The 26,772-nt window shown below is 44.0% G+C and overlaps 1 protein-coding gene across 1 annotated transcript in view; it reads right to left on the bottom strand.

Moving 5' to 3' along the window:
- LOC308123694 (neurexin-2-like) overlaps positions 1–26,772 on the bottom strand; it is a gene marked incomplete at its 5' end in the record, with an annotated part of 459,246 nt that overhangs the window by 6,605 nt on the left and 425,869 nt on the right. Inside the window, 2 exons of the mRNA XM_080486315.1 lie at positions 7,462–7,540; positions 20,159–20,481. Coding sequence (XP_080342441.1) covers positions 7,462–7,540; positions 20,159–20,481 — 402 coding nt within the window. The remainder of the gene's footprint in view (positions 1–7,461; positions 7,541–20,158; positions 20,482–26,772) is intronic.

Here is a 26,772-nt window from a genome sequence, read left to right on the forward strand (position 1 = left end):
GTCGCCCTGTCGTTTAGGCGTTAAAGCGAGAGGGACTCGAAGATATTCAGCCTGATTGATTGAGTTTGACTCCATTGATTCAAACAGCTGAGGCGACTGAACCACGTTTAGTCCACATGATGAAATTTCTTTATCTTTCCCTGCATGCCACTTCACTACGCTGCCAGCATGACTCATCCCCTCCCCTCCTCTGTTTACTCAGAACAACGCAGACGGATACTGATGCTTCAATGTGGGTCCTCTGACAAACGCTGTTATTCTGCCGATCACGTCCACCCGCTCACATCCATTTGAAATATTTAGAGCAAAAAGGTTGTTTGGAGTCGGAGCGTGCAGTAATTCAGCTTTTATTAGGCTGCAGATGGAAAAATCCAACAGAGTGTCCAAGCATATTATATTTTCCCTTGCTTGCATTCGAATCATGTCACAATAGGTGTAATTACGGATATATAATCTGCACAATGGGGGGGGGGGGGGGGGGGGGATACCAGCTCCTTTGTGGAAAGAGCTCCGTAAACTCTTTACAAATGCTGCATGTGCTCCGGTCGCTCCGAGGCAAAGTGATCTATTTTGAAGAGACGCTGCCCGACGTCGCATATCAGCTCCAGTCAAAGTCACCTCCCCACAGCGTTGCGACACCTGCCTCGCCTCCTCCAAACCTCGGCTGGATTTGTTTTTCTGGCCTGTCTGCGATGTAGAGATATCACAACGCCACCTCCGAGGCTCACCGCGCTTTACCGAGACTGGTTTTCAATCCCCTGTCCAGTCTTATTTATTCTCTTTTTATTAAGCCGCTGCAGCCGCCCACGTCTGTTTCTCACAACCCTTCTGCTTGTTTTCCTTCAGCATATTTGTCGAACGGGAAAACTCTCCCGGCTACATTTGCAAAGCTAACTGAACATGGCCAGGTAGATAGTTGAGGCCCACGTAGGTTCCACAAACGCCACGTACCTAATCCACAGTTACTCTTTGGCTTAAGTTCTCGTGTACTGGATGACTGCAGGTGTTGGTAGATCGGTTTTGCCTCCAAACACAAGGTAATAAATTTGGTAGTGTCGTGTCACGTTGCTCCTAATGGTCTGCAAGCACCCCGCTGTGTGGAGACTACTTGAGTGCACAAAATACTATTACAGTTTCTCAGAACTTACTGCATAGTGGTGGTATATTAAGACATATTGGTCTTATTATGACGTTAGTTCCTTGAACCACTAACATCGAGACAATAAAGCATCTGATGATGTGAATTTAGCTTGTGAACTGATGAAATCCTTCTGCTGATGGGTTTTGGGGCCCTATGTAAAAGCTTTAACCCCCAATTGAAGGCCAGGAGTCGGCAGCCAATATGCATCTGTGACTTTTCCACTAATTTTCAGTAGCTTTAAGCAACAGTGAACCAAATCCACTCTGGGGGAAAAAAACTACTCCATTTATTAACATTAAAGTAAAGAGAAGACAATTGTGCAGTCACTGCTCCTGGTTAACTTCAGATTCATTCCAGTACGCTTCTGACAGAATTCACCACTCATGAAGTGTTCAGAGCAGCTAAACAGTGTCTGTTTATGTAACGGAGGAGAACGCTGACTGAGCATCTGCCTCTGCAATAACTCATTCCCATGGCTTGTTTCATCTCTGTGAGGGCTGTAATCTCTATTTTTGTTATCCAAACACATCTCTGAGTCCTAAATAAAGGCAATGCCCTAAAGAGCCTTTCTGTTTTGTTGTCCCAAAATAAAAATACTACATCATGTAAACTTTTTTTGTTGTCTACAGAGGGAACTAGATAAAGATATTAGTACCACAAAATGGCAATTCAATAGAAGCAATATGTTTCTCCGAAAATGTAGTTTTGTGTATGATCACACAGTTCATTACTACAATTTTAACATTCACATATAAAAATCTTAACACTTTTTGATGGAAGTTTTAGAGTAGCAGTTCACCAGAGTCATGCAAGCACTCCTGAGGTTCTTCTGCTGTAATTTAACTGTTAGTGTTTTATAGAAACTTTAACCTGAAGCAGATTTTGGTCGCTACCTTTGTAGGCTCACAGGTTTTTCACACAAACTGCTGCTTTGCTAAACCTTTTGTTAATTTCGCCAACGGAAAGCTATTGATTTTACGGGTTTCTAGAGGTTAATTTTTACCCTAACAATTGTATCTAAAAAACATTCTTAAATCATGAATTGCTGGAACAGGAAATGTCTTTCTGGTTGGAAAATAAAGGATGTGGCTGCTTTTAAGCAACATCTGTTAATGTCGGGATCCTGTCTCATTGACTTCCTTTCCGCTAAAAAAATGGCAGGAATACGTCAAAACACTGCCACACACGGGAAGAGACACTGATATTCGTTTACAATGTCGGTGGAATTATTAGCTTAACCTCATCATTTCTAAGAGGAGCATCGTGCGTCCATAAAAATATGCCACTCCGAACGATCTGGAGATAATCTGGCGATCTGCTGCCAGTCGGTTTGACGCACTTCCCGTTCCAGTTTCCCGCTCAGTTTGGGTCGTGTTGTTTCTTCCACCTCCACCTCCACCTCCACCTAAACGTCCTTGTGCGGATTTGGCGCGCCATTCTTTCTTAGTAGTTAATCTCACATAGAGGGTAGTGTCCTGATGGAATCACTACCTTAACGTGGCGGGACAGTTTGTTTCTCCTTGATCATGAGAGCGGTGTCGGCCGGAGTATTATACTCCTGGTAGGACCACCCATGCCGGACAGGTTGACGGGAAGATCGCAGACGAAGAAACCTAAAGGTTAGGTTTTTTGGCGGCGGGCTAATAACCCGCTCCAGTAAAACCTACGTATTACAGGAACCGAAACCAGCATTGCCACTGCGCTCTACTGTGGCGAACCAGAGGTATAAGACATTAATGTCTGGTTGGATCACTGTGCAAATGTAAAGAATGGTGATGAAACCACCAACAAACTTGCTGTCGCCAGTGAACCCAGGTGTTAATGTTGAAATCCTGTTCTACTCACGCCCTTTTATAGAAACATGGCAGGAATACATTAAAACGCTTAAGAGGAGAAGCACTGGTATTGGTTTGTGATATACAAGGTATTCTTTGTTTGAAATGTACAACACTATAGGATGACTGAGGTAGGGTAGAACTAGATGAGCAGATCCCAAATAACTTTTCACATTCAAAGTAACTTCATTGGGGAAAATGTTTGCAGTGATATTTCAAACTACCACATCCCCTTTATTTCCCTAATCGGTATACCTGGTAATATTAACACGTGTATTGATATCTTCCTAATTACTGGAGCCCCTGTGATTTGCATGCTCATTAAAACAGGATGCATTTCTTATGGAATCTCAAAGAAAACTTTTGAAAATATATAAATGCACATAAATGGCATTTCGTGAAATGGTTGTGCCAAGTTGTTCAGGGGATAATTTGCGCCCTCGCTACAGCTGGGAATTCATGTTGTCTTGGATATCTGTAATCCGCCAGAAGTTGGAAACTATCAGCATATTCAATATCCCTGCTGCTGCAATGTGTTTCTTTAATGCCTTGTCTTATGAAAAGCACTTTGCTGCTAAATGTTGCTGCACAAATAATCAATTTCTGAGATCTACTGGGGATTTATTACCGCAACAAACTCAACCGGTCACTTTATTAGTTGTGCAATGTTCTCTAAACTCCCGAGTTGTTTCCAGAGAAAAATGGTCGAATCAGAGAAATGCCTGCAGACCCGAGCCCTGTAACGACGAGGACACGCTCCCCTGAACTGGGAGAGGACGAGGCGCCATTTACCGACCGCCTGGGGACGTCGGTGCGAGCCTCGGTTCAACCTGTGGCGCCTGCGTGCTAAAACCTCAGGCTGTTTACTTGTGCGGACGCCGGTTAGCCGAGGGGGATCGATAACGAATCACTCTGACAAATAAGTGACACCCAAACTCATCGAGCCGGCTCTGAGTTACAGCGGCTGTGGGGGGGCCAGAAGCTTGCGGGGTCACCTCACGTCTATCGCCCAATCTGTCTTTCTTTTACTCTCAACCTCAAAAGAGCATTTGCGGGTTGTCTCTATAGCATGTCGACTGATGAATTATTGAGGAGCTCCTCAAAGCTCTGATCTTGTCGGAGTAAAACCGATATAGCGCGTACAACATCCTGGGACTGATAAGTAGCTCGGAGGTAAGATAGCAGGGCAGAATGGTGAGGTCACGGCGAGGTGGTGCGGAATATGGAGCTAAAATGAAGGAGATTTAATGAGCGGAGAGATTGCGTGGATGCAGTTGGCAAGCTGTCAGGTTTCGACTTTTTCTTTTTATTTGTTTATGCTCTTTTCACAAATTTATAACCGGGATGTTTCTGGAGTTCTCGTCCTCACAGGCTCATCACCACAGTCAAAGCTCTAATTGGCTGATGTAATTAAGGCTTCCCTCACAGTCAACATGTAATTAGCCTGGTGGGGGGAGAAGGCAGGGGGATTCTAACCCGCCTCCCTCTCTCCATTTTTGCATCCACTTTCTCCTTCGACGCCACCTCTCTCCTCTCTCGGCTCCTCCGTTCTGCTCCGAGCGCAAAGGAACGTGACACAAATCTCGATTAGCCCCCCCCCCCCCCGATACTAGTTTTGTCTGTTGAGCAATCGGCATTTTGGCTCGGCCTCGGACACTCGCGCGCCGGATAGCTGAACCGTAGCGCCCGGAGAGCCGCGGGGGAACACATCTGTAAGGCAGATGGAGCTCTGGCGGCGGTGTGCGGCGCAGGTAGCTGCACCAGTCCCGAATTCACAGCGGTCATATCTGCCTCCGCTTAATAGAAAATCAACAGCTGCGCTTAACGTTTCTCTCCCTTCCTGAAGGGTGCCGTCTTCTCACATGTAATTGAAAATGTCGGCTCCTATCACACAATGGCTACAGACCCATGTTTGGTGGGACGCAGATGGGGGGGGGGGGGGGATTTTTTCTTTTTTTTTCTTTGCCCTCTTGTCCATAGTTTTCACAGCTCATCCAGCCGCCGCCGGCTCGCCTCGCCTCAACGGAACACTTGTGGCATCTGCAAGGTGAGATACGGAGCCGCATGCACGCGCGCTACCATGTTTGTTGTTTCCCAGAAGAGGCGACTGCAGGGAAAAAAAAAACTTTACACCCACTGAGTGAGAGAGACAAGTGTCTGTCTGGAAAGGTGAGCACGTCTGCCACTGTATATATGTGTGTGTGTGTGTGTGTGTGTGTGTGTGGGCACACAAGAGCGCGAGAAAGAGGGAGAGATGCATTTCCTCGTGGGAGATTAAGCCTGGGCATAGCATCCACCGAAAAACTCTCATTTCTCCTTTTCGATAAGAGGGGAATTGAGTCTCTATTTCGGTCCCAACCACCTACAGAGAAAACCACAGGAGAATGCTCCACTCGAGTTTCTCCACACCGGCTTCAGATCACTTTCTCCTCGCACAAACACACTGATGCACACTGTAATCTCCTGCCATTTACAGGCCGACGTATTCAAAACACTAATCCTCCCGTTCCCGAGTACTTGTAGAAGCGTCGCTGAGGAAAGTGGAGCGCTTTTTACCGAAACCATTCTGATTTAGTTTTGTTTTCATCACGTTTCTGATCACATTTGTTTCCCCTTTTGCTAGAGAAAATGTTAATCAAACTCAAAGGGCTTGTTATTTAGATGTGGACCTTTAAAAATCATAAACGCCTTGTGACAACCTATATTTTTACAAACACATAATTCTATTTTCTACTTTGTGTTTAAAGTGTTCACGGCTCTTCTAGAGATTTGTGGAGCAGAAAAGAGAGTCTTACTAAAGTAACATGGCACTTGCCCTTTGCTTTTCCATAAGTACGAGACAATGAGTGAGTAGTATGTAAGTCAGGGATGTCAAACACATTGTAGTTCATTAAGGGACCACAGTAAGCCCAATTTCATCTTGAGTGCTTCGGACCGGTAAAATATTCTCATAATAACCGTTAAATTTAAACTTTATAGTTTTTCTATTTTGTTGCGCAGAGTATATGTGATGAAAATGTGGACATTTTCACAAAAGCCAAACAATTAGTACTGAAAACGACTACAATTTCAGCATAAAGATAATTTTAATGAAACCTTCTGGTGCAGAAAACAGTGAAATGTCTAAAAACAATCTCTAGCTGTTGCATTGTTCCTGTTTTTACAAATTACGACAGCATATCTTTGAGGCTAGTACCAGTTTGTTATATTTCATGGCAGCATCACCGATCTCTCACCTCGGGTCTCACTGTTGTGTAGTGTCAGGTACTTTTAAGAAATTTGTTAAAAACAATCAATGTTTTATATGAAATTCTCCTGAATTTTCTTAGTGGTTTGGTGGCCTGGACTGGAGCTTCTTGCAGGTCAATGGGTACAATATTAGTAGTATAGAGAGTAGCCAGGGAGCTGCATGACTAAAGTGTGCTGTAAGAAGTGTAAATTGGACATAAATGATTATAACTTTGAATATAAGAATGTAATTTGGCATCAAAGGACAACTGTAACAGGTTTTAGCTATGTCTAAGTAACGATATGGTTCTTAGTGATGTGATATCTTTTGGAGGCTAAGTTTTGGAAATTTAAAAAAGAAAAAACTTTTACCAAGGTAAAATTATTTTTTGTGGACTTGCAAAACTTCTCATGAGTCACAGTTTTCAAACGTAATCCCATAACAGCCCCTTAATCGACCATTAGTCACTTCAGACGTTCACCCATTCAGTTGATTGCTTGTAATTTGACACCAGCCTCATTGGATCTTATACGGTGGAACTCAATGAAAATGTATTAGCAGCTAATGCTCATCAAGCATTCTGAAGCTTGAGTTTCCTCCTCAAAGGAAACATGTATTTAACTGAATGTTTCTTCTCTTTGAAATAATTACTGAAGCCTCAGGTGTTAATGATATATATCACTTTGTCTTCCGCTAATTCCTTGACAGCAGCGTAACAGCTGATACTGATTCCATTTTGACGATAAACTTCATTCCGCCTACACCACTGGTAAATCTCTAAAACCCCGTTTGACAATAGAGAATCTTGTCAGTCAGGATCTTTCAGGATAAAATGTCATTAAATGTGGATTTGCATATCTCCTGGCACCCCCGAGTGTGCAACGGTAGGAGAAATTGGAGTGACGCTGCGCCAAACGCGGTTCTTGGCAGTTTTCAAGCGCCTGGCTTAATGGCGCTAGAGGCAGCGGTGGCGGGAGCAAAAACACCTGGCCTTTCGCTCGCACCGCCTGTCACGGTGTCAGAGGTTTGCTTGACCCGTTGTTCAAACAAGCGGAGGACAATCTTGGAGGGGAGACGCGTGGCCAATCAGAGCTGCATACAGTGGAGCGGAGTGTGTGTGTGTGTGTCGGGGGGGGGGGGGGGGGGGGGGGGGTGTTGGTGGTCACGTAGTGTTATCTAGCAGTAGAGTCGAGGACATGGCAGCGGTCTAAGTGTGCTGAAACACAATGAAGACAGAACCCCCTGAGTTGACTCACCATTTCCAGGCTCACACTCCTCCAAGTCTTCGTCATCGCTAGGACATTCAGCAGACGCTACCAAGAGGTCATCCGCGTTCTGAGGGGACAGACGGGAGATAGAGTCAGGACACCTCTTTATTTGTGCAGAGGACAGACACACACACACACACACACACACACACACACACACACACACACACACACACACACACACACACTCGTAAGAGGATTAGGAGGCGGTGGAAAACACAATAAAGGTCTTTGGCCGCTACTTTCACAAACTTTCACAAGGGCTTTTGGGTAAAAAGTCTTCCTTCCGACTTCGGGCAACGTAAACAGATGTACACAGACATACACTTGTTAAATCTGTTGAAATGATAGGTTGAGTTGTCTGCCCTGTTGAACCAGCAACACTGTGGACACGCATGAAGAGAGTTTGAGCCGTGGTTTTACCAACTTTAGTCATGACAGAAACACTTGTTTTTTATTTCATTTTATTGTGATTTCTCTCAGATTTTCATGAAAAACACTCTTTGTTCTTTGATTGGTAATATTTGGCACAACATAGTTTCAAGTCCATGTTTGCTCTTGAAAGGTTTGGCATTACCACAGCATTTTGAAAACAATGTCAGTTTCCAGGGAAACGACAGACACGCTGAAATCGATAGTTTATCATGTAGAGCCAGGAGTTGGCGCGGGTGGATGTTTTTGTAATGAAACCACACAGGCATGCGTGTAGAGAACAACACGCTATAAACATGAGCTGAACTATTACTACGGCCGTGGTGCGCATGGACAGTAGCAGCGTTTTAGAAAAGTTGCGTTTTTCAATGTTCCCTGGGAGTCGGAGCACTTTCAAAAAGTTCCACCTTGGGAGCCATTTTTCAAAACTTCCGTTTTAAGTTGCTCCGGGCATCTTTGTAGTGTAAACAGACACCCAAAACACAACAAACGTTTCCCATTTTCACTTAGTTAGGCCTTAGTTACTGTGATGCCACTATTTTTTTAATAGTATGCTAGTAAGTGATTAATATCATGAAATCAGTACCACGGTTAAAGTTATTGAAGGCTTAGTGACCTTGTTGTTTTTGTTGCAGAACAAACCATGTCGTGAGTAATTAATAGTGGAACAATATTAAATCAAATAAATACTGAGAATTACAGATGTAAAGCAAATAGAAAGATACAACATGGACGTCAAGCTGTCGGGACAAACATGTCAGAAGTGCATGGTGGGTACGTTTCATGAGCAGCAGTGATGTGTTTTTTCCGGAGGAGCTGGTGGAGCTCGGTAAAGATGGCGGAGAAACAAACACACCGATCAAGGCTCGTCTCCACTGTGTGGGCAACAGGGTCAGACGCTGCGGGCTGCATCGCACAGCTGCTGTCTGATTTCCACCGTGCAGACGCACCGCAGACGTCGGAGCGTTTTCTGACCCCCAGCTTGTAGACATTTGAACCGCGTGATAAAGACGACAGTCGACACGCACTCTGCGAGAGGTACAGCAGGTACAACAGCGAGGGGGGAAAGAGGGGTGGGGTGGGGGTTGTGTCTCCAGATGAAAACAGATTAAATCTGACAAGCCGGCTCCAATTTAGTACCCAGGGTTTGTCCCCACCGCTGCATGACTCATGCAGCCGCACGTCTAGACACCCCAACGTCCACCCACCTATCCTCAGCCCCTGGTTGATATTCAAGATGGGGGTCACCCGATAGAAAACGAAGGCCTTTTATCATCGTAATTGATTCCAGCACCACACAGTTTTTCCCTCTGCTATTAATCCAAAGTCCTGGGCGTAATCATTTATTAATTACGTTGTGTCAGTTTCAGTGTGCGCTCGCCTCACCTGGCTCCGTCAAATGGGCCTAATGAGCCCCGCTCCGGTTTCCCGGCAACGTCTTTGTCAAACATGCCCACTCCTGTTCAGCTGTGCAGACACCGACATCGCTGCCCCCAGCTCCACGCAAACAGCTCGTAATGAATCCTTTACAACGTGCACTTCTTAAAAATGAGGGAATCAGCACGTCAATAAATGCTCACGGCAGGGTGGTAGACGGTGCTTCGGCAGTGGTGTCCTAGTGGTGTCCTACTGGCTGTCTCTGCCTCCTGCAGTTATCGCAGTTGTAATTTTCTGCAACATCTGTGACACACTTGTAAAGTACAACTCACAAGGCATTGTCACGTGAAACCTTGCCGTGTGCACAGGGCCTTACCGGAGGTTACAGCTTTTCACAGGATCCAGAGACCTGAACGTCACCTGCATCCACAGTCAGATCACCGAGAAACCACAGCAGGACAGAGCCTAATGTAAAGGTCGCCAACTCGGCAGTATCCTGTGATGCCGCTGCACAGGCTTCTCCATTCAGTAGTCACTGTTAGTGTGACTGTCACTGTTAATTGTGTTCACAGACTCAGTGGTTTTGCATATAGTTTGCATGTAGTCAGCAGTTATTATGTGAGCTGCATCATGAGCATCTTAATGGAGGTTAGAGCTACTCTGGCTGCACCAATGACCAGACACCTTGGCATTGCGTGAAACTACAGCCAATCTGAGCGAACCGTTTGTAGTGATCGTATAAACTGTTTGTGGATATGTGATTCTTGCCACAATGACTTCAGTAGCATGCATTTCTAAGCCATACAGCTGTTTATCAATACATATGGAGTTTCTACTTCTTACATGTACTCATAAAAGCTGTGGATATGAATGTCATCGTAGCATACAAAGTGGAAGGTCAGATCAGATTCAGATTCTCCATCTACAATAATATGAAATGTAAATGGGTTTTGTATTTATAAGTGGTATCCTTTGATCTATGATCACTACCAGTAACTATTATGCGTGTCTTGTTCCATTCTTTTGATTTTTAATGGCCATTACTCCAGTGAGTCCAATAATGATGCCAAAATGTACACACGAAAGCTAATTGTAATGTTCTTGAACATACAGTATGAGAGATCACTGCTACATGGACGAGCAGCAACTGAGCAAAGTGATTTGTTGGAACTATGCAGCGCCGCTGGAACAGACCCCGAGACCTTAGCTTTGAGCGATCGCTGTGGAACTCTGACAGCAAATGCGCTAAGTGGTTGATTGCAACAGTGGATGAACACTGCAGAGACTTCTGCAGCTCTTCAACAAATGTTTGTGTGACTGTCTCTCAGTTAAATTGATTCATAAACTCAGTCGATAATAAAGTGACTGGCAGTTCCTGTATCAGGTCCAATACTTTAGAGGTTACAGCTACTGGTGCTGAAACGACGACTAAGCCCAGAGACCTTCTTTCAGTCAGTGTGAGAGGTCATAGTGGGGCAGAACGTGGACAAAGGGGATTTTTTGAACTTTGTTGCAGATTTTCTTCTCCTATGTTTAGTAGTGAATGCACAACGGTCACATGTTTTCAAACATGGGAGATGTGATTGTAAAGAGAAGCATCCCCATAGCTGATCAATCTGAACGAGCGTATTGTTGACACAAAGAGAACAATGACTATGTTTTTTATTCAGACTTTGTGTGTGACCAATCCAAATTTATAGCACTTTGTGTATTTTGTGTATGGACGGATTGGATTTTGCAGCCTAATTTTCCAAGGCTATGCTAGTTGTGTCTCCAGGCAAAACTTGATGGCTTTGTTTATATCGCCATTAAAGTCATGAAGGGCTACTTTCATGAGAAAGAATAAAACTGATGTGGCTCAAATGGCAACCTTCATTGAACAGCAACTAGAAACCTGTGGTCATTCAGAGGGGTGCACCAGGACATACATGGAAAAGGAGCGCTCACACCAACAAATACCTGCTTGACTTGTGCAAAAGTTTCTTATTATTTTGACTTACTATCTCATAATTATGACTTACCACAGGATTTTTTTTTCTTTTTTTTAACTCAAGTGTGTTTTCTTTTCTTCTTGTTTAAGTGGCAGAAATGCGCTTCCATACTGATGCGGTTCATTAATCTAAATATCAATTTCTTCAGATTTTTAGTGTCACCCAGGAAGAAGTGGAGATGGCTGTCGGAAGCAACAATATCTCGGCAATCTGGTTAATAGCGAGGGTATAGTTGTCGGATCGAGTCTGAAATAACCTTGAATAAACTCTTGAATGTACCATGAACAACATCTAATAAGCCAAGCACAGAATGAGACAGGCGTTTGAACCACTGTCTTCAGGTGGTGTGTGCTCATGAATTTGTCCACATTCCTCTTCTGGACAATATCAACCGAGAGTAACCAGGATAAATATCTGGACCTTGTGTCTTGACACATTTTGTTCTTGTGCTATTTTGAGATTCTGAGTGATGTGTTTCACCTGCCTGAGTGTGTGATTGTCTTCACCTGGTGGCTGCGGTACGAGTGTGACCTCTTCTGTGTGTTCTGGTTGTTGCTTGCTCTCCAGTATGTCAGTCCGTCTTCTGCATGTTTGGACTTTTCAGCATCTCATTGTTATCTTCTGTGATCTCGAGGACTTTGTTATATTGGTCATTCGACTTTTTAGTTTTTTTCATGCTGGAATAAAAATGAGATCCTTTTTCCTCCTCCGATGGATTCTTGAATCCTTAAAAGCACCAACTAAGCTTAAATAGCTTTACCTTTCCTTCCTCTGACAAGGTGTAACCAGGTTAATAATGTGATTACTTTATATTTGTATTCTTTATGAAATTCCCCCCAATCCAGATCAGTTCTAGATATTGTTACTTTCTTAATTAGGTTATTCATCTTTTTGTTGTTGTATTACCATACCTGTGCTGTCCCTTCAAGAAATGGCTCCATGCTTTCCCTTCTGTCAGTCTGCGGGATTCTGGCTGAGAGCGGGTATGTGTTATCTTGCTGTGACAATCTAACTTTTATTTCATGGTTTATGTTGTGTAAAAACTTTGTCAGGCAGTTGTGAGCGTTTTTTCTTTTTAGTTTGTGAACATGCAGCTAAAGTGTGTGCCAACTCAGAAATATAAATTTTTATGGGTTGTGTGAAGGATGTGTGTTTGTCTACCTGCCAACAGGGAACTTTCAACCTGCTGTGTGTGCTGCATTTTCATTTATTCATGAACAGGTATGTGCACTTACTCACTTTTATTGTTGATTTATTGAAATTTAAACTTGTTGCATAAAATGTGTTTTGGATTAATGGTTCAATTGAATGTATTTAGCCTGTGTTTTAGTTACTGATGCATTTTATTTCAAACTGGTTTATTGAGAGAAAAGAACTTTATTTCACGTAATAAGTTATGTTCAATGTGAACAGTCAGTATGTGGGATTCTGGCTGAGAGCGGGGGGCTTTAACCTGCTGTGTGTGTTTTATGGTCCAAAAAAGTTAATCTCATTTATTTCTGAACAGATGCATCAATTAAAAGTCAGTCAGCAACAGTGGGTCGTCTGTGTCTTCTCTCTGGTCCGTGGAAACACACCCAGAACACAACTCAGAGGTTAAAGGGTGTGCCGGGGTTAAAGACCAGCCCAGCAAAGCATACCCGTTACAAAAGCAACTATCTCCAAACCATCAATGATCCCTTTGCCATATATTAACAGGTTAAATGCTGCTTGATTGAAAGAGTCCACAAGTTTCAAGAAAAAGAATCAGTCTAGTAAGACATTAAATTAAGGTTTTCAGGCAGAAGTCAATAAACATTAATAAGTGTGAATTAGTCACCTTCTACTACCAGCTCTACTTTAAAGCATGTTGGTGGGAGCTGTGTCTGGTTGGTGGAAGGCAGCGGAAGTCTTCCTGCGGCTCTTTTGACTACCTCATACATTTTATAATGACAATGTGCTTCCAGCTGATAAAATATATTATTGCGGTAATTCTACGAGTGCAGACAGTTCAGGATGGCGCTTTTCAATGAATTTCAATGTCCTCAATATCAGGATCTTTTGGGCCGGTATTAAAAAAATGGTAGTTAAAACTTTACTATGAGCTAAAGAATGATTGTGTATAAAGTCATTGTACATTTTATAGACAAAGCTTTTAACAACCACATGAGAGAAATGGCTTCTTCTTCACTTCAGATCCTAAATGTTGATTATTTTGAAACATACCAGAGTATACAGTATAAGGGTATGACTTTGTGTGAAACAAAACTTTCCTACCGCTTGCCAATCCTCCATGATACTGGTGACACGCATGCTCTACTTTTTCCACTCATCACCATGCTGTATGTAGAAATGCTACATTACTTAGTGTGATAATCTCACAATCACAATATTCATCTTGTCAGTCAACCTGCCCTCTGCTAATCAATGTGACCCAGAAAGGTTTTTTCTGGCATGCTTCGCTGTGATTGGTTGTTGGGGGTCAGAAACTGACAACAGTGATTTTTGAGATGCCGTTTCATGATCTGAGCAGTTTTTAGAACCTTATATTTAACTCCAGTGGCTCCTAAGATGCTGTTACCCCATACACTTGGCACATACATTGACATATCTCATTAATTCTAATTAGATAGATGGGTGTTAGATGACAGAGACACTGACCTTTGGCTTGGACTGAACATGTACATCAAAAGTGAAACTCTAACCTGAAGGCATTAGGGAAGGTCTTAAAATGGAACATTGACCTCAATCGTGATCTGTGTATCATCCTCTTTAGCTGAGACGTGAACAATAAGCCATCAAAGGGAAATATTAAAGCCTGTGTAAAATATGTTGAGTGACTGCCCAGGAATGTCTTTGAAGAAGAGAAAGGAATCTAAATTTGCATTCACAGCTCACAATAGCACGCCGCTTCACGACAACCATCGATCTTCAGACCCTGCGTATCGCCAGGAGACAGGCCAGAGTGGTGGGACGCAGACAAGCAAGCGAACTCTCAAATTTCAATTTCTCCAAAAGCTCTGAGCTACCCGTCGCGCTACAGCTTTGATCATGGTGGAATAATGTGCTTTGATGCTTAGAATAAAAGATCTACCTTTTGATGTGCATGTGGGGGTCTGATTTTTTTTTTTTCTCCCCTCCTTTCGCCCCTCTTCACGGCGGGCCTCCATTAAACACTCAGAGTCATCACTTGTCTCTGCCTGACCCAAATTCGACGTCAGGATGTTATATAACCAAGATCACAAGCTGCACTCTTGCTGCTGTCTTGAGCCGAGAGCTCTTGCAGGTGTTTGGCGAGAGGAAAAAGCGCTCTGCGTTTGAACCGGCTCAGGATACAGTCGGATCCTTCAGTTCTCCTTCGGCTCGCTGGGTTGCCAGGCTTTGTGACAATTCACCATGCGATAAATTAGAGTGAACACCGCTATTGTGGGCTGCTGCGAAAGCTGGAGGGGGGCAGGTTGTTCATTGGAGCTTACAAGTATGTCACAGATGTTGCATTAAATTACAAAAACTCCAGGCGGCTCAAACACGTCATTTAGTCACTAAGACATTGAATTATAGAGGCACAGCATTATTTGTGGTCTCAAACACAATCGGTATTCATTAATTTTCTCTCATATAAATGATTAGACATTCATTATTTATTTATTATTATCAAAATGATAATATTGTAACTATTGTACACCCAAGTTTCCATGGAATAATGTTTTGGCTGTTCGTGATTCACAATTATCAAGAAAAGTGGACAATTAGAGTCGTAGCGGTCTCACTAGACATCTATACTAGTCTTCCTCAGTGAAGAAGCAAGACCTTCAAGGTCCTTAACGTCTTGTTAGCTCAAGGAGAAAAGCCATGAACCAAACTCACTCTACCAAATCTAATAATTCCATTTAATTTTCTGTCTATAGAGCTAAATACAACGCCGGCTTTTCAAGGTACTTCAACAGAGAAAAAAAGAAACAATTCTACGTAAACAAGCAGAGGAGATGTTGGAAAGGAATAAAATACCTTTTAACAGGAAGAAACATACAGAACAGGCCGAGATGGTAGAAACTTTCTGCAGAATGAGACTCAGGTGTAGAGATTTTCTGCTGTTCTGGTCGGGGATTAAGGGATAGAAGGAGAGAAAAGGATAGACAGATTGTGGGGAAAGTTTCAAACCCTGGTTTGGTAGAGGGTAGGGATTCAAACTTTGGTTTGGGTATGGGTGGAGATAACATTTGTCTTTAAATGAGAGGTGTCCCTCATTACGACCATTCGGTTAAAGAAAAAAAACCCTGCAGCTTGTTTAGAAAATTATCCCATTATTCAAGAGGATTCATCAGTTTACGCTATTCCCTAGACTAGTCTGGCTGGTCTGAGAGGTACTTGTGTATATAAAGTCTTGAAAGATAGTTCCAAATAAAGGGAGTGGAGTTTCTAAGAGGCCAGTGCCTATGGCTTTTGTCATGAAACGCTCATTTTCTCCTGGATAACACTGGTGGTGAGAAGAGAGAAAGAAAGTTTTACAATGCCCTTCTTTACCCTCTTCAACACTCTTTACTGTATATATTTTATGACTCTGGACAAATATTAATCTCAAGTATCAAACTTGCTCTCCCCAGCCGTCACTGCATCCTCACCTCAAGAAACTTCTCAGACAATAAACATCGACCTGCAACCTCAGGGCCTCCCAGACGTCTCTATTATTTAAGTTCATTAATATAGTTTTTAAGTTTGCCTGCACTTTGGGATGCCTTGTAAAATAAAGGTCTGACTGGAGGAGCTGTAATTAAACTAAGCTACCAAAACCATCAATGAATTCAAGAAAAACTGCGGTACTGAAATGAGCCCTCACAAAAGGTACAATCTGTATTTTTTCTGTGTTTGGTTAGCTCTAGCGGGGTGCCTAACAGGATTTAAAGCCTTATGACTGGTTGTCTGGAGCTAAAAATCCCCTCAGGAGTTGAACCAGATCATTTCCTCACACAGTTGTTCATCCTTTGGACTGATGATTTAACCGGGAGGGTTTCGTGCTGCTCTGAGTCAATGAAAAGCTCCCGACTGTGACCGTTGTTTATAGGAGCAAATACATTTTTTGAAGCCACAGTTGGGGGAAAAAAAGATTTAATCAGATTGAAATTGTACACCGAGCAGCTTTCATTTAAAAGCCACAATTCTGAGAGTATACCATCAGCTGTTTGGATCCTGTTTATCCCCAATTTCGGCACAGTAATTGTCGATGAGTTTGGCTTTTAAATGAATAAAATTTTTATCCCGTTTGTCTAAAACATACCCCACCACTAGAGCAAACTTCTTATTCTTCTTCTTTCTTCCTTTTCTTTTTCTTGATTTTTTTTCCCCTCTCCAAACTGCTGTTGCTGCCACAAACATTAACAACAAACATCAACACTTCCTGCCTGTGCTCCGCAGGCTTTTTCCCCGGACACACATGCCAGACGCCGAGCGTTTAGAAAAGCAAATATAAAAGATTTCATCCACCGTCTGCTTCCTGTCAGATGTTCAGAAATCAATGTTGCCCTCAACCCTGCAGAACTTTTTGACTGATTTTAATAAAACTGTATCTAACGTTCTTCTTCTCGCCGCCTTCTCTGAATCTTTTCTGCTTTTTCTCCCCGGGCCTTCGGCACCTCCTTGCAAATTAGAGCAAATACTGGAATGAATACTCCGGCACACCGGGACCATCTGCGTGAATGATCAGGAACGTGTTAGACAACCACACGCCTCAACGATGCTATCTTGTTTTCTCGCTTGTTTGATCATTCAAGTATGTGAACGTCGTTGATAATATCAGCTCATTCCGGGGCACATATCTCTAATGCTGTTTTGGGGCCTTTATGACAACACTCTACATTCAGCGAGGTCCATAATAATCATAAAAAACCGTCCAAAAAACAGAAGACGCCGTTAAAATGTCTGTAGACTATCTAAAAAATAGATTCCTGGCAATAAAATGCATCTAAAGGTGGAAGTGTGCTTCTTTATGACTGAACATAAATGCCAGTCAGCGAATGCAATGCACATTAAGGCTTGTAACAACAGACAACGTTCCGAGTCCTCGGTTATCCGAAAATGGTTCCAGATAATTGATCAAACAGGCCCGTCTGCGCCTGCCGATTCCACATCACACGCCGCAGATGTAAAAGCTTGTTACGGCCCCGGCGCTTGAAGGATGTCTCCACCAGGGAGTCTGGAGGCCAGAGATATGATACCGAAGTGAGTGCAGGGCGAGATGTGTTCAATATTCAGGTTCCACTGATCTAATGTGGAAAGAGAAACCCCTAAATTACAGAGCACTCTCATCTGGAACAGGGTTGTGCGTAAAGGAGCTTTGACAGGCCTTCAAGTCCGACGGTTGATTGTAATTACACGGCAGCTTCTGTCGTGATTGAAAGCTAATACGTGGACAAACATTTGTGAACATGATCACCTTCCTGTTATCTCACAGTACGACGCTGACAAGTGTGTGGAGGCTTTATTTACTTTCAGTTCTCCGTGTTTGGACTTGAAGAGAACTACAGAGTATTGTTTGGAAAATCTAGGTGTTTGCATGACTTGTACGATGATGCAATCAACGGCCTCATCTGGACTTGACCGTACTGGTTGCCGCTGTGGTTGCATGAGAGGTGGAGAGAAGAGGTTGGTGGAGATGATAAAAAAGAACAACAAGGTCTAAAAATATATTACTGATCTGCTGATCATGGTTATCAGTGCGAAGTGCGAGTGGTTGGCCAAATGATCCTCGGACGAGCTCCAGCACACATGAATAGCACTAATTAACACATCTGAATACGAGAACCGCACTGGTAGCTGGGCCTTTGTGTTTCGCGCTGCATTAGAAAAGAATTGACAGCTTTTAAAGATGAGCGCTTTCATGTCGTAGTCCTAACAGTAACAGAAATAGCCGATGTGAATATGTCTCCCTTGGAAATGGAAAACAGAGGCTTCCAGTGATGTTCTGGATCACACATGCTTTAAAATAATGATGAATGCTCTGGAGTGTTTCTTTTTCTTTTTTTCTCGTCCAAACCCAACAATTGCTCTTTCCAAGGGTTGGTGATGAAATGGTTCACATGTTCATTTCATATGAAGACTAGCTCTGCTTTGAGTTAATACTTAGGGCTATTCTTTGTAAGGTGTGCATGTCCTCCTTCTCCATCTTTATGTTTGTATTGAGACGGGGGCAGAGTAACGTCACAGTATGCGACACTGCCGCCTATAGGTTTGGCATGCTCAGAATAGCTTTTGACAAGGTTTTTATGCGGGTTGGTGTAACATAGTTTTGAAAACGACCTAGTATGAAACATTTTCTTTTTGAAAACGCAAGTAAATACCCTGCCATATGTAAATGTGGCCAAAAAGGCATACCCTCATGATATTTGACATGACTTGATTGGCTGTAGGAGTAGATGTTTTTTTTCTTTTAACATCTGAGTCTCTCTTTGTGACCCAAATATAGATGAAATGGGTGGATGTGTTGAATATAATCAAGAGATAAGTATTACTCAGCTCAACTTCAATCTCTGATTTGCCAAAGTATAAAAGTCAAGCCAAAGACTCAATGACAATCCACTTTAATCAACATACAAAAACAGGATTTCAGCTTGCTCTTGATCCTAGAAAGAATTCTATTAATGTTCCATCCATCCATCCATCCATCCATCCATCCATCCATCCATCCATCCATCCATCCATCCATCCATCCACCCAGGGACAATTTAGAGTCACCAATCAACCTTACATGCATGTTTTCGGACTGTGGGATGAACCCAGAGTACCTGGAGGAAGCCCACGCACACATGGGAAGAACATGCAAACTCCACACAGAAAGGCCCAGCTGGTATTTGAAGCCAGATCTTCTCACTTTGAGGCGAGACCACTAGTGGTTTTATTAATGGATTTAACTACATGGTGGTGGCAGCAACATGTTTGGAGGAAAATTTTATCAACTGTTAAACCACAAAAACACCATTACCATAATCTGACTTTAGCAGATTGATCCATATGATGCCTTCCGTTATTGTGATGGCACGCCGATGCTGTGCAGAACTGAGAGAAAACTGAGTGCTTATCAAGATATGAGCAGGCTTGACCTGTTTTATTTAACCCAAATGTTCATGTTGAACTAATACAAAATGTCATTTAATACGTTCATAGCAGATTGTTTTTGTGTGTTTTCTTTGCATGGTACAAAGCTTGCAGCTAATGACACGAAGCAGAAAGTGGAGCATCCCCCCCCCCAGAACAAGTGGGTGCTGTATTACGTCTTTTTAAGAGAGTACTGGGCCTTGGTGACCCGCCTTTTCCATCTCCATGTATGTGGGGGAACAGCGATTCCCCACTGTTTGCTAATTGTTGCTCTCTGTGGTGGCAATTATGAGCCTTTAGCACATGTGGCTAATCATCAGACCATAAATGACAGCCTCTCGTGCATGTGTGTAAAGTGCCATCGTAAATATAAGCTTATTGCACCCGGAGTCGTCGTGCTGTTCGTTGCCTCAGGATCCCCCCACCCCGTCTTCCCTCTTTCAGCCTTTGTTGATGTATTTGGTTGCTCTGTGATTTGCTGGATCCTTGTCAGCCAAATCTTCTTAGAGGAAATCAAAACTGCAGTGTTGTTTGGTGTATTAGGAGCTGTGCAGTGACTTCCTCCTAGGCTGGATGGCTGTTTGAACATATGAACGTGACTGAGGGCTAACGAGCGAAGCCTTGCAGAGAACCCAGAGCTGACGGCATGAAAGTTCGACCTTATGTTTGACGTCAAGTTTCTTTAAATGCTCATCCATTTGACCGTGGAAGGGCTATTGAGTTACTGAAGATGATCTTTGAAGCCAAGTAAATGGTCGTCTTTTTCACAAGGAAAACCTCAGCCTCACCTCCATGAAGAAGACCTGATCCTAACTCACCTGTGTGACGCTGTCCCTCATGGTGGGCGAGCGCTGTTTGCGGGTGGTGGTCGTGGCCATGGTGGTGGTTGTCTCCATGATGGTGGTGGACATATCAGCCAGCGGGGTGGTGGAGGTGGTGTCTGTAGTAAGCACCGAGGGCACGTCACCCACCAGCCGCAGGTTGCCCTGGGTCTGGACGTTAGGGTCGCCCTCGGCCGCCAGCTTGAGCACCTGCAGGCCGTTGTAGTACAGGCCTGAGATCTGGCCCTGGAAGTGACGCCCTTTCTCTCCACCACCAATTTTTATGAACGCCTGGCTGTTGAAGATCGTCAGCTGGCGACCTGAGAGACGAGGAGGAAGAGGACGGAGTAGCGGAGAAGAAAAAGGAGAAAAAAAGGCAAAGAATACAAATGAGCTCCTGGTTTCAGAGCCAACGACACATACAAAGTAACACACAGGGGCCGTGAGAAACGGGGGGAAGATTGAGGGACTGTTTCAATCACATGGGATTTCCTGTGTAACACTTTAGGGAGATTGGACCCTGGATGGCTGCAGTTGTGGCCATTATGTAGTTGGGCATGTGCATCATTCCTAGAAATGCTGCCTGAATCTGGCAGTCAAATAGATTGCAGGGGCAGTTGTGGATTGACCCTGAGACTGAAGGTTCACAGCAAAATGCATCTCATTTGCCCCGAGATGGAATATATTAGAACAATGCTGGAGCTGTGTCATTGACCTCCAATGCACCTGAGCTGCACAATGATAAAGTACCTCTGTCGGCAGGGAATAAAAAAAGGGAAAAAAGCATCGCCCCGCTCCGCCGTCCAGAGAAAGAGGAAAATGAGACCCTCATTGGAGGGAAATGTTTAATTCAACAGGGCTCTTCCTCCCTATGGTCGTTACCATTCATGTGGACGGATAGATGGATGAACGGAGGGATAGGGTCGACCGTTTAACCAGGGTCCAATACTAATGTGTTACCAGTGACTTGTGGGGAGAAGGTGGGAGTGTCGGTGTTGGTGGAGGAGGGTCTGACAGGTGTAGTTTTTCTCCCAGGATTTCCTTCAGCTGATGTCACTTCAGGTCTTATTCATACTTCCTCATACTTTACCTCGTCTCTGACCTCTATTTCGACTGGTGTTGATGGCGGTGTGAAGGAGTGAGGTGGAGGTGCACTGCATGGAAGGACATGGGTTAAAGGCAGACCTCAGGAGGTAATTACTCAGAGTGGGAGAATAGGAGAAGCCAAAGAGCTTTTTTATGGATTAATCAATCCCGGTGAGGAAAGTGAGAGTGTGTTTGTTTGTGGAAAGGAAGACTACACTAATGTGAGTATTTGAGAGGGAAATATCGACTCTCCTGAGACAGAAAGGTATGAACCTCTGACACGAGGGAGACCGGTATGGTGGATGGAGTGGTGTCTTTCTATGTGTGCATATTTTTTTAAACCCATTAAACAAGTTTGGTGGATCACAGAAGTTAGAATTTAGATTCCATCTCGATGAGTTCGGATCCACCTACAATAGTTAATCATTGGAATTCTTGCTGAAGATTTCAATGTTCAACAAGCTAAGCAAACGTGATTATTGATTTTTTTTTTGGGGGGGGGGGGGATCACTAGCTTACTCATTAACATTTTTCTTTGTGTGCTTTTAAGTATATGAGGATGTGATGAGGAGCTTTACCATTTAGTGCCGGGGCCTCCTGGTACCGGAGTTCCTCCTGCATGGTTTATGTCTCTCTCTGCTGCAACACACAACTGATTGCAACCTTGTTGAAGTTTCCTAGCAGCTTGGTTGTGACAAGTCATGAAATTCAGGTGTGTATAAGCAGAGGCTTCTAAATCATGCAGGACCGACTTTAAGGCACCAGAGTTGGATACCATTGATCTGGCGTCTCCTGAGTTCGACAAGTGTGTTATGTTACAAAAATGGGAAATGGAACAATATGGGGACAAGCTAAAAGAGTCATTACTGACTTATTGGTCATACATACTGAATCTTGAGGTATTTTCTTTTTTTATCTTATGGTGAGCTTTTGCACACCCTTGTTAAGTGGTCTGTACAGATAGATTGTGATCAATCTCTACGGGTGGATTTGAAGGAGTCTTCCTTTTCCTGTTTGCACTTCATATCACTCTCCTGGTAACTTCAGTGTGTTGAATCGATGACAAATGTCTCCTGTGACTAACTGTTGAACGTTGCCATTGTTTTCCGTGTGAGATTGAGAGCCGGTGAGGACGGCCCTGCACTCGTCAGTGTGAGACACTGGGGACGGGCAGGGGTTCCATTTGTTTTCAATTAACGGTGCTGAGAGGCTACTTCATCACTCTAATTATGATTTACTCTCCTTCTATAGGGGTGCACTTCCTGTGACATATGTGCAGCACCCAGGTGGGTGGAGGCTATCAGAGAAATACTGTCTATTAGCGCACATGTGTGCAATTATGTTTGTGCGTGGGTAGGCAAAAAATAAATAAATAAAAAAAATCACTGTGTATTTGTAACTTTTCAACAGAGGAGATAAATCTATTCCACGGAGATGGACCATTACACATGTCATCCCATTATCAGATCATTAGGCCCGTCAGGGACCCACAAGGGACCCGGCTCCTGTCCCCTAACTCTATGATGATGAGGCTTAATGTCTGGCATATGCGCTGTTGACATAATAGCTGAATTCTCGCTGTCTTATCACTTAGTATGTTTGGTGTGGGAGTGACACGGCGGTGAAACGATGCACCGGCTTGTCGGAATGTGAACATCAGCAAGGAAAAGGAGGGAGGAGAAACCACACGGTTGTACTTACAGTGCAACCTTGAACATCAGGATTGAACACAGGTACAAAAGCAGTTCCCCGTCCAACCCGCCACCATCCCACCCAACACACAAACACATCGGCCTCGAGGGTCTCCCATTTCAAACACACTTCTCCTACCTGGATCCGAATGGCCACTGACAGCGTCAAGAAGTGGTTAGAAGCTCTGTGTTCCTCTTGGTTTACCTAACAGCTGGGTTTTCTCTCAGAATGCCTAAGTGAGTGGCTTGCAGTCTTTTTTCTTTGGAGCCCCCTTCAGATTGCGTCTTAGAAACTTCCTGAATCCTCCTCTCTGATCTCTGATGTGCCAAAACTTTACAGTGGAGCCAGACTCCATCATGACCATACAGGAAACAATGGGCGCTTTCTCAGGTCTGTTCTACTTTCAAGAAAGTGCCTTTTGATGTGTTTTTGACATGGACACATTGACAGTGGGACAGTGTGCAAAGCTTTGGGACCTCATATGATCTCGCATCCTCTTGCAAGGTGGATCTAATGCCCTGTTTTTGAAATACATCGGTCTCCAACAGAACTTTCCTGAAATTATGCTTGAATTGATGAGCGCTTGTGCAGGGTTTCTCCACTGAACAGTACATTTCCTACACCATCATCTGGATCACATGAGGAGACATCTTTTATAATGAGTGGGTTGATACAATGAAGAAAGACAGTTCATAAGAATATTTCTGTCTGTATTTACTGTTCTGTTCTGCAAGTCACATCATCAACGAGTAGCCTGGCATTAAAACAATAGTATTTTCAGGATTTCTGGTGTTTCCATGTAAACGGTGTTTGTTTTTGAAATCTGGCTGTCTTCCTTTTCCGGTTGATCGTGTAAATGGGGGGCAAGTGATGCCACTTGGCCGAGTTTAAACAGCAAAAGATTCTCTGTTCACACACACAGAAATTTAAGTTATGAGTCACTGACGGTAATAAAATGAAAGCCAAGCTGCGTATTATTGCAGAGCAGTGGGGGTTACCTCACGTTACCTCTGAAATTCAGTGCACATGAGAGCAGGAGCCTCCTCTAAGTAACCTGTTTGAATTCTTCTCCTTTGTTAAAAAAAAACAACAACAAAGGAAAAACAAAAAAAGAGGAGCCCTGAGCTCAGTGGAGCACTGTGGCAGCCACTTATGTGTTCGCCCCGTCTGAGAGAGACGGAGTGAGGAGGGAGAAAGGTGCCCTCCAGACTAGATGAAGGGAAATCAGTGTTTGTTTTTGTAGCTGTCTGGTAAGGATGAGACTCTAACAGGGCCTGATGAAGTTATTGTTTCGGGGTCTGCCGGGTCAAATCAAAAGTGACATGCCGGTTTTAAGAGCCAATTTAGGCGGCGGGGATGAGCCGGGAGGGGGGCGGTTGGTTGGCGGGCCTGAAAAAGAAGCCTCCGCATGACAAGCAATCAAGGCGCTTAATGTGACGGAGCCGCTTGCAGAGGAGCGGGCGTGTGCACGCGTATATAATAACTTATGAAATGTGTCAGTGAGATGACCTTTATGTGTGTGATAGTTGGCCTTTTCAAGCGGTGTGTGTTCGACTGGCAATTTATTTACATACGCCTCTCCTTGTGTGGGGGGGAAACGGGTGTGTGCGTGTGGCCGAGAGAGAGCAGCACACTGATGAGGGTCCGTCCTACCAATTCAGCAGGACTGGGTGGCTGCTGACTGTCTCTCTGTCTCTCCAGGGCTCATCAGTTGATAGACATCTAATGGCCAGAGGCTTGGGGATGGGGGCGGCTGGGCAGGGCAGGGCGCATGGGCGTTGAGGGGGGCCATGGTGGCGAGGAGGGGGGGTGGGGAGGTGGTCAGACAGCCGGAGCCTCATTATAAGAGGCATTCACAGGCATACACAAAGCCTTAATTAACTGCAGTGCAGAGAGCGGAGTGGTCAGGCTTCTGCAATGAGCGACTGCAGCTACAGAGCTGAGACCGAAGCCGCCCGACGCTTCAACTCTTCTATTTATCTTCATCTGTCTGTGTTTGAGGATTGTTAGGTAACAAGGCACAGGGGATAAAAGCAAGGAGGCACTAATTTGCATATTGGATTGTCTAACTAGCTTCTATCTATCTATCTATCTATCTATCTATCTATCTATCTATCTATCTATCTATCTATCTATCTATCTCTCTCCAACTAAATTCTGCACCCTCACAAGTACATTTAGTCTCTCTCTCTCTCTCTCTCTCTCTCTCTCTCTCTCTCTCTCTCTCTCTCTCTCTCTCTCTCTCTCTCTCTCTCTCTCTCTCTCTCTCTCTCTCTCTCTCTCTCTCTCTCTCTCTCTCTCTCTCTCTCTCTCTCTCTCTCTCTCTCTCTCTCTCTCTCTCTCTCTCTCTCTCTCTCTATCTAAGGCGACTTTCTTCCTCCTGTCAGTCCCTGTTACAGTTAAAATCTTGGCGTAGGTTCTGACTCTTTCCCTGGTGGAATATAATGCGGAATGATCTAAACAGCACGTGGGAGCCCTCAAATTTGTCACAAAACAAAGTGGAGTAAAAATAGCTCTGGGTGATGAAGCGATCTGCATAGAAAGACGGCGACGCGGGCGGCACAAAGAGCGCAGTTGTTCGTGGCGCCGTAGTCGTACGCGGAATCCCAAGGCTACGCTATCCGTGGAGAACAGCCAGGGCTGCACTGCTTTGCCCGTTTTAGTGGTTTCCGGGAGAGACGCCGGAGCTACAAAGATTTTCACTACTCTAATTATGTGGCATGTTAAGCAGCCATGACTATTGATAAAAGCATTGTTATCTGCAATGTGGTCTCAGTGGGTCCCTTGCACTACAAACACTGAGTGGGGTTTCGCTAGAGGGATGAGGAGTGCGGTAGTTTCGATTTCCTCCTCAAATCATTGAAGCAATGACCCCCACATGTCACAATGTCCTGTGCAGCTCGGGGGGAGAGCGGTTTCTTTTACATTTATAACGTAGAATGTGGTGCACACCCCTTTCTCTGGCTGGCAGGTAATCCATACAGGGCAAGACGTGGACTCGCTCATACTCCACATGTTCTATTGGCGTGCCGTTTTTAATGAATATCTTCAAACAAATCCACATTTTTATCCCCATGTCCTACCAGGTTCAGTTATCCGAGGATGGACAGCGGCTGGAGGGGAGGGATGACAGACGAGGGGGACTGGGAGAAAGCCGAGGAGACCGGGGTGGGATGCATTGAGTCGATGGCGATGCTCGATAAAAGGAACAAGAGGAATGACGCAGTTAAAGACAGCGATAGACGGACAGAGAGATTTCTAGAAAGAAGTAAAAAAATGTGAAGCGCTTCCCATGTAGAGGGAAATAAATGCATGTTGAGTCACCTTCAGGCTCACTCCCTCATTCTCAAGTACTAATCACATGCTTAACTGTGTGGTAATGATGGGCTTTTATGATGGGCACCTCTCCTCATCTGAGGCCAGAGTTCTCTGTTACATGAGCCACCGTGTCACCGTGAAAGTGCTCATATACAGGAAGTGGGTTTCCATTTATCCTCGGGGTGCGAAGGATGCAAAAAATAACTGGCTGAGACACACGTGCTGTCATGAGGAGTGATGTGAAAATGCAACACTTGCATTGTAGACTGAAGTTATTGTTTAAGTGGGAAATTTCAAAGAGATTGTGAAAGATAGCTACGGTGTGAGTTAATTATCGAGAGTGTTGGGAACACTTTGAAATCAGCTGGAATGACAAGAGTCTGTGATCAAACTCTGACATTAGATCATGTTGGAGAGAGGCCTTAAACATGTCATTTCACAGTGGAAACTGCTTTTCCTTTGTAAACACCTGCTGAGAGCAGTGTGGGAGGCCCTCGCAATGCATTGTGGGATAT

The sequence above is a fragment of the Lipophrys pholis genome, assembly GCF_963383615.2.
Source record: "Lipophrys pholis genome assembly, chromosome: 18".
In the NCBI taxonomy this organism is placed as follows: domain Eukaryota; kingdom Metazoa; phylum Chordata; class Actinopteri; order Blenniiformes; family Blenniidae; genus Lipophrys; species Lipophrys pholis.